General features: G+C 47.0%; 1 protein-coding gene across 1 annotated transcript in view; it reads right to left on the minus strand.

The window, feature by feature from the left end:
- Positions 1–3,640: 3,640 nt before the first annotated feature.
- The window catches only part of fstl4 (follistatin-like 4), a gene marked incomplete at both ends in the record, with an annotated part of 162,901 nt that continues 158,389 nt past the window's right edge, over positions 3,641–8,152 (minus strand). The window contains 2 exons of the mRNA XM_080549663.1: positions 3,641–4,385; positions 4,650–4,759. Coding sequence (XP_080405789.1) covers positions 3,641–4,385; positions 4,650–4,759 — 855 coding nt within the window. The remainder of the gene's footprint in view (positions 4,386–4,649; positions 4,760–8,152) is intronic.

The following is an 8,152-nucleotide window of genomic DNA, read 5'->3' on the forward strand; positions in this document are numbered from 1 at the left end:
TCAAATTGTAACAAACTGTACTGTACTGAAATCTAACAACAAACAAAAAAAGAGAAAGTTGTTCGAATGGAAGATTGTGACACACATTGTCATGGAGAGGTGGAACTTTAGGACACTCACTCAACGAAACATTTCTTCACAGTTTGAGAGTGGACGGCAACAGTTATCAGTGGACTAGCAAACACTGTATGAAAAGTGATTGTTTTTTAAACAACCGCACCTACTGTATGTTTTAATTAACATCTTATCAGAAATCATCCTGTCTACAGAAAAATGCAGATGCAATGTACAGTATGATGCTCACAAAACACATATATGTCGTACAACAGTTATTGCCTTAACAATGAGAATGTGTTGCATAGAGAAAAACCAGCACAAATACAGCTACAAGCCTGTAAAGGTTACCTAGGTAACTAAAGATATTGGAAACAACACTCACTGTTTAATATGCTTTGATTTAGGCCTCCTGGGTTGTTGATATAACTTTTGACTTGTGAACTATTTGTTGATCTGATTACTCCTAGTGTACACTATCTTTATATTGGCTTACGAGTGAACTCTGTGTTTAGAGTGTGAGGGACTGTGTAGCTCTGCTTACAATGTAGGATGTACTAGAAGAAGGAGCTTGAAATGTGTAGCAATGCATACAGTCTAACTTTCACTCTCCTGTACCAGTTTCTTAGTTGCAAAATAGTACAGATGCACTTGGAAATGGATGGGGGGGGGGTAACAAGCTTTTATTTGGAGGTTGGAGGTGGGGGTATGGTATTGAGGGAGGTCGTAACGTCTAGTTGTAATGTAGAATACGCAGGCATCCAGGTATGGTTTCTGTCTAATGATGAAGCTTACAGTACAGTAATGGACCTATCGCTAAGCCATGCCCCAAAATAGAAATGGTCCAATCATATCACAGCAAAAGTCACTACAGGCAGAAAACTCGGACAAACAACTCGCTAATATCTGATGGTGAAAAGCTTCTAGACTAAATATTCTTGTCATCTTTAAAAAAAACATGTCTATTACTTGCTGTAGTAAATCAGAAATCAGAAATTTGCCAACTCCCGCCATTGTAAGTCACTGAATGTCATTCAGTCACGGTCGGTCAGTCAGTCACTGTCAGAGTAGCGTTGTTTGTTTGTCCGAGTTTTCAAAGGGGGCGTGGCTTAGCGATCGGTCCATGGCTTGGAGTCATTCTTTCCTCAGTCAAACTGTGTACATGTACGTTGTGTACATAGTGTTTCATTGGCTCCTCTTCAGGCTGACTATACTAACCTACCCTCACCTGAGGATGGCCCAGAACACCTCACAGCACAGGAAACAGCAACGTATTTCTATTTTAATATACCAAATTAATTCAAATACAGTTGAATTTGGATGTGTGACTATGGGAGGTCTGCTCTATTTTCAGAGGCTGCTACCTGCATGTGCCAGGTGGTATTTACTGTGTGTCAATCAGGGGAGGCCGGTGGAGGTAGGAAACGGAGGACAGGCTCAGTCAGATGGACGGAATGGAATTAGGAAATCAAACGTGTTCCACCCGTTCCTCACTCCATTCCATGCATTAGAATGATTCCGTCCTCCGATTTCTACCTCCACCAGCCACCACTGATCTTGGTGATGCTATACTGTACTGTACTATAATATATTGTGTGACACCTCTGTGTAAAAGGGGTTAGGGTTAGTATGTGCATCAACAAAGATTGTTCTATCAACCGAATGTGCTGAATGTCCATAAATACATGGACAACAGTTTGAGGGAGGGCTTTCCATAGCATTGCCTGAAATTAGCAACAGATGGATGTGTTTTGGTGACATTTCTCCCTGAATATTCATCATCTTTTATGTTCAAAGTAATTTATAGTGTGACACAGCTGGATGATTGTTTTGTTTTTTTCTTCATTTTATTAGATCTTTTTCTTTTTTTTTAATACAAACATCTTCCCTCATAAACCAGAACACAGAAAATGCATAAAGAAAACCTGTACAGAATGCGTTCTAAACCAGAACAAGGTATCTACAACAGTGTTTCTAATTCGTGACTAGCACACCGAGAGGTCGAGGTCTGCAGCCGGGTTCTTAAAGGATAGCAACGTACAGTTATGTGACATTCAAGGGGACAAGGAAGTGACTTTTCCACAAGCAACTCTTACTGTAGGATGTGATCTTGTGTCGTCGAAATGGTCTAAAATAGCTGTACTGTTATGAGGCTCAATGTTCAGTTCATGCGTGTTGTTGTTGTTGTTGTTGTATACTGAGTCCCAAGGTATGCGGTTATTGTTGTTGTTGTTGTTGAATTACAATAACTGAATAATTTTGAAGTAACATTGCATACCCAAATAGTGCCTTCATCTTTTGCTGGTACTTCCTGAAATGTTTTCACCAGCTGCTGTCACACATGTGAGTTCATTCCATATTTCCGACTGAGAAATAATTTGGTCTTCGAATCGAACACTATAATCTGCCTATAGAAGCTTTTACGAGATACAAATGTACCTTTCTCTCAGTGCAACAGTGGTCTAAGAAACAACGTCATAAAGCCTTCCCTTCAACAGCGTCTCCGTCGCCCCAACAGTTCAACCTCATGGCTCCGGCTTCGTATTTTAAAGGCAATTAGCAGCAAATAACCTAAATCTCAAACATAAACAACATCTGTTTAGCTCTGTTTATATCTTGTTTTCTTTCTTTTTTTTGACAGTTTTGTTTCGTTGACTATAACCTACACAGCACATACAAACCAGCATTGGAGCGTTAGTGTAGCACAGCTACTGTTACTGTACTTGGAACAAGGGGAGATGAGTTTAGGGTGTCTCCGGTGTTGAGCAGTGTGGGAGCATGGAAAACGTAGTTCAGGACCTAACTGGGTATGTAGGAGTTACAGTACAGCACTTCCCTGCTTTCTCACACGATGCTACAATGCTAGACTTGAGTGGATAGAGGGTTAGATTACTGAGTCCAAACTAGACAATACAGGCCTAATGTGTGTGTGTGTGTGTGTGTGTGAGAGAGAGAGTGATAGTGTATCATACCAAATTTGTATAAGACAGGCGTGATATAGAGGGAGGGGAGGGAGCTACAGAACGGTGGTTTGAAACGGACCGAGAACACAGAGATTACTGTACGCTAGAGATAGAGACAGACAGACATACAGACAAGAAGTGACTAATTTTGCAGCACTGGTGAAACAACAAACATCTTTGAAACCGAACGAAAAGCTTTTTAGTCTAAAAAAAGTGAGCGTTGTGCATAGTTCATTTTTCGAAATGTCATCATTTATCCCCCCCCCTGCCGCTTTTTCTGTCGCGATATACAAGGAAGTTCAGTGAAGGTATACCTCTCTAGTTAAGTGCACATAGATCACTGTTGCACTGATGGGCATTGCCACCCTCTTCCCCGTCAAAATATCACGATAGATTTTCCTAATATTAGTATTTTTTTCTTACGGACTCTTATGTTTTGTGTACGTTTGTTACAATAACCCAGACAGACGCGTCTTCTAATCCTTCCCCTCAGTCGCTGGGTTGAGTCCACGTATATATCCACATCTAGCTGGAGCTCCAGCGTTTTGGCCTGATACTCTTTCTTTCTTTCTTTTCTTCCTCTTTTTTCTTTTCCTCTCCCCCCCTCTTTTTTTCTCTGTCTCTCATACCTCCCCCACCCACACCACGGTGTTCCCTCTCTTGATGTCGGACACCTCGCAGTGCGGCGTGTTCTGTCTCCCGTCCAGGACGAAGAGAGACTCCGCCGATGGAGTGACCAGGTACTGGCCGAACAGTCCGCTGGAGACCACCACCCTGTTGGGGCCCCCCCAGGGCCAGGCGTGGGGGGAGGACAGGGGCTCCTTGATGCCGGGCAGGACCTTGCTCCGGCCCGAGGACAGGTCGGAGAAGAGAAGGTCCGTCCCCGAGGCGGAGGAGGCCACCATGGAGAACTGGTTGGCCCGGGCGAAGGAGGGCTGGAAGACCAGGTCCGAGACCGGCAGAGGGGTGTCCAGCTCCCGCCTCAGACTCAGCTCCCCCTGGAACGACACAGTCTGGACCCTGACCTTTGAACCCTGACGGCCCTTCTCGCCCCCTTCCTCGCCCTGCAGGGGGTGACCCGCCGCAGTCACGACGTAGCGGCCGTCCGGGGAGACGTAGGCGCGGCCCGTGATGTTGAGGTTGGGTCCGATGACGGTGTCCGTCACGCTGTCGATCAGGAGCTGGGGCTGGGCCGGGGAGCCGCCTTTGCTCCGGCACTGGACGAAGTAGAAGCCCCCCAGGTGTGTGTAGGCCATGCTGGCCGGGACGCAGCTGTAGTTCTTCAGGCTGATGGTCTTCACGCGGTGGAAGGTCTCCAGGTCGATCTTGTGCACCGCCGGTTCGGACTTGAGGAAGACGAAACCGAACCTAAGATGACAAAAGAGACAAAAGTTCAAGACGAAAGGTTAATAGTCTTTTTTCTTTTTTTTTTTTTTTTTTACAATTATGATTAAAAAGAGGGGTCAAGGACCTCAGGATTTTCTCATTACAATATTAATTAAAACTCAATTCTCCTCCACTTCACACTTCCCCCCGCCTGTGACGGGCGCGGCGGGCCCCGCGCCGGGGGTCGCCGGGGTGATTTTAAAGGTCGAAGGTCGACGCGAATAAGGGGCCCTGTCGTAAGCGTACCTCACGTGGGTGATGATGAGGTTGGTGGGAGGGATGAAGAAGTCGTCCACTCTCTGGAACGGCGCGCGGACCGTGTGGTGCACCTCCCCCACGCTGGCCTGGGCGATGACCTACAACACGACCACGAACAACAACAACACGTCACCTAGAAGAACATACATGAGATGCTTATCGCCTGCGTGTTACTAGATTACCTCCGTCCCCAGAGAGCGCAGACCGCAGAGCGACAACCTATAGGAGCCCAATATCGGTGAAACATCGCAGCGCAACGTAGTTAAGGTGACGTGGCCAATACGTCCTGCAGCAGATAGAGATCTATAGTGGTATGGTTGGGTCTGCTGGTTGAATTATGAGGCTACCTCAGGACCTGATAGAGCGTCTTATTCAGTAATGGTTGCTTTAGGAGGGGACACGGAGATAAAGGTGCTATCTATCCTGCTTTCTCTGACTCAGCACATTTCTCAGGGGAGGATCCATCCACTCTCTCTCTCTCTCTCTCTCTCTCTCTCTCTCTCTCTCTCTCTACAGGCCGCACCATGTCCCACGACCCAGCCGTCACACGACACACGCACGTGTGAACGCTCACACATACAGTACACACACATACACACACATACTGTACACACACATAAATCAAATGACGTGAGCTTTCAGAGCAGAACCTGAGGAGAATAGCAGGTAGTTGGTGTGCAGGGGGGGAGAGGGGCAGGGGGGGAGAGGGGCAGGGGGGGAGAGGGGCAGGGGGGGAGAGGGACAGGGGGGGAGAAAGCTCCCACAGGAATCTAAAGAATCGTCTCTTTTGTTGCGAATTCTATTTCCCCACATATGTAAAGGACAGAGACATAAGACAGTCCCCCCCCGCCCCCTTCCCCCCCCCCCCCACACACACTTAATTAAATATCGCCAGTGTAGAAGGCATTTGTTTAAAGGCAAGGAAATCCAAAAAGGCCAAAAGCGACAAAAAAATGGAACGTCATCTCTAGTCAGCACCATCCCTCCTACAGTCACAACACCATCAGACAGTCAGCGGGGGGGGGGGGGGGGGCGGCGATTTCACGCTCTTCCTGTGAGCAAAAAGGACGCGGGGGGGAAAAAAAAAAAAAAAAACAATAAAAAAAAAAGAACAAATGCTTTTCTTTTCCCAATATTCTTTCTTTCTTCATAATCCCCCTGCAGTCTGGGGACACTGCGCTACTGCTGAGCAAGGCCCGACCCCACCCCCCACCCCACCCCCAAAAAACCTTCACATCCCTGTTTTAACAAAACAGATATCCCAGTTCTATCCCCTCCAGGCGTAGAAGAGACCTGGTTAAAAAGGTCATTGTAATTGTTGTGCTGCAGAGTTAATGACAGGGGGTGTGATATCACTCATGTATAATCGGGCAGTAACCCTCTCCCGGGTCCGCCGGTGCTGTGAACCTCTCGCCACAGAGCTCCAATCTCCATCCCTCATCCCACCGTCCTAGGAGGCCTGGTGGCTCTACTGGTGTGTGTTCAAACTGCCGCCGTCTCTCTCTCTCTCTCTCTCTCTGTCTTTCTCTCTCTCTCTCTCGCTCTCTGTCTCTCTCTCTCTTTCTCTCTCTCTCTCTCTCTCTCTCTCTGTCTATCTCTCTATGTCTCTGTCTCTCTCTTTCTCTCTCTCTCTGTGTCTCTCTCTCTCTCTCTCGCTCTCTGTCTCTCTGTGTGTCTCTCTCTCTCTCTCTCACTCTCTCACTCTCACTCTCTGTCTCTCTCTCTCTCTCTGTCTCTCTCTCTCTCTGTCTCTCTCTCTCTCTCTGTCTCTCTCTCTCTCTCTCATTTCAAAGCGAGCTATCCCGAGCTATTCAAGGCTTCTCTATCCCGAATGTTATTAAGGAATTCAGTGGAATTCACTACCTGGATCTTAGTTTGCACTTCACATTGTTGAATATTATAATGTGCTGCACTAGGGGGCATATTCATATTGTAACTGTGGTCTAACACTCGTGTGTTTTACAATAGGTGTGTTTAAATCCCTGCTGTGTCCATTTTTATACAGTAAGTTTAGCATTTCATGGTTTTTATTTGGCTGTTAAAAACCAACAGATTTGGCTGTGTGTGTGTGCATGAATTAATGTGTGTGTGTGTGTGTGTGCGTGTGTGCATGCGTTTGTGTGTGCGTGTGTGTGTGTGTGTGAGTGAGCGTGTGCATGCATGTTATGTTATGCCCCTGGTCCTAGCATAGATGACTTTCTCTTGTGTTGACTAATGGATAGATGATTCACTTACATTGACAAATGTATTTGTTGTAAGTCGCTTTGGATAAAGGCGTCTGCCAACAATGTAAATGCAAATGTAAATGTGTGAGAGAGAGAGAGAGAGAGAGAGAGAGAAAGAGAGAGAGAGAGAGAGAGAGAGAGAGAGAGAGAGAGAGAGAGAGAGCGTGTGCATGCATGACTGTCTGTGCCTGCCTGTGTGTGTGTGTGTGTGAGAGAGAGAGAGAGAGAGCGAGAGAGAGAGAGAGAGAGAGCATACGTGTGCGTGCATGAGTGTGTGCCCATAGTAATTGCACTCCAAAGTAAACAGGTCTGGTCCCGTGCCTCTGCTGCAGCAACACCATCTGCAGGGGTCACCAGGAGGTCAGTCTGACAGTCAAGAAAGTCTCTCCATCCCTCCATCCCTCCATCCCCCCACTTCCTCTTCAACACCTCAACGCTCTTTCATTTCACTTCTCTGTAATGAATTGACAATCACACCCGGATGTGTGTGTGTGAGCAGTGTGTGTGTCTGTGTGTGTGTGAGCAGTGCGTGTGTGTGTGTGTGTGTGTGAGCAGTGTGTGTGTGTGTGTGTGAGCAGTGTGTGTGTGTGTGTGTGTGTGAGCAGTGTGTGAGCAGCAGAGGTGTCGAGCCGCACAATAACGAGACGTCGGAAAATGTCCGCCGCCGTGCCAGACGTGCTCTGTCAAAAGCAGCGTATCCGCTCAGAGGCTGGACGGACCGCCCTTGGCCAGGTCAATGATCTGCATCGCCAATGCTAATGCTAATGCTAATGCTAATTCTAATGCTAATGCTAATGGCGTTATGAAGCCCATTCACTGCTGGTCAGCGATCCATACGCCCCCGCAGACAATTAATGCGGTTCTGCCCGGGGACGGCGTTCTTCTTAAGCGATTCGTCCCTCGTTCCGTAATTATTCATGACTATTGAGTGACCGCTTAAAAATAAATCTAATATGTAACCTGTCATGATCTCGCTGATCCCAACAACCCACTCGTCTATGTCGAGGGGAACTTATGGCCGTTCGACAACGGTGAAAAATTAATTTAATGATCAGAAAATCACTTTGTTAAAACACTTTTTGTAAAACGGGTCGGGTCAGAGTATTCTCTCTTGGCTGTGGGCCGTAGTGTCCTACTAGGGCAGACACAGGCAGGCACGCACGCGCACACACACACACTCACACTCACACTCACACTCACACTCACACTCACACTCACACTCACACTCACACTCACACACGCAGGCAGGCAGACAGACAGACAGAC

This window comes from Nansenia antarctica (genome assembly GCF_963989245.1).
Source record: "Nansenia antarctica genome assembly, chromosome: 20".
In the NCBI taxonomy this organism is placed as follows: Eukaryota; Metazoa; Chordata; class Actinopteri; order Argentiniformes; family Microstomatidae; genus Nansenia; species Nansenia antarctica.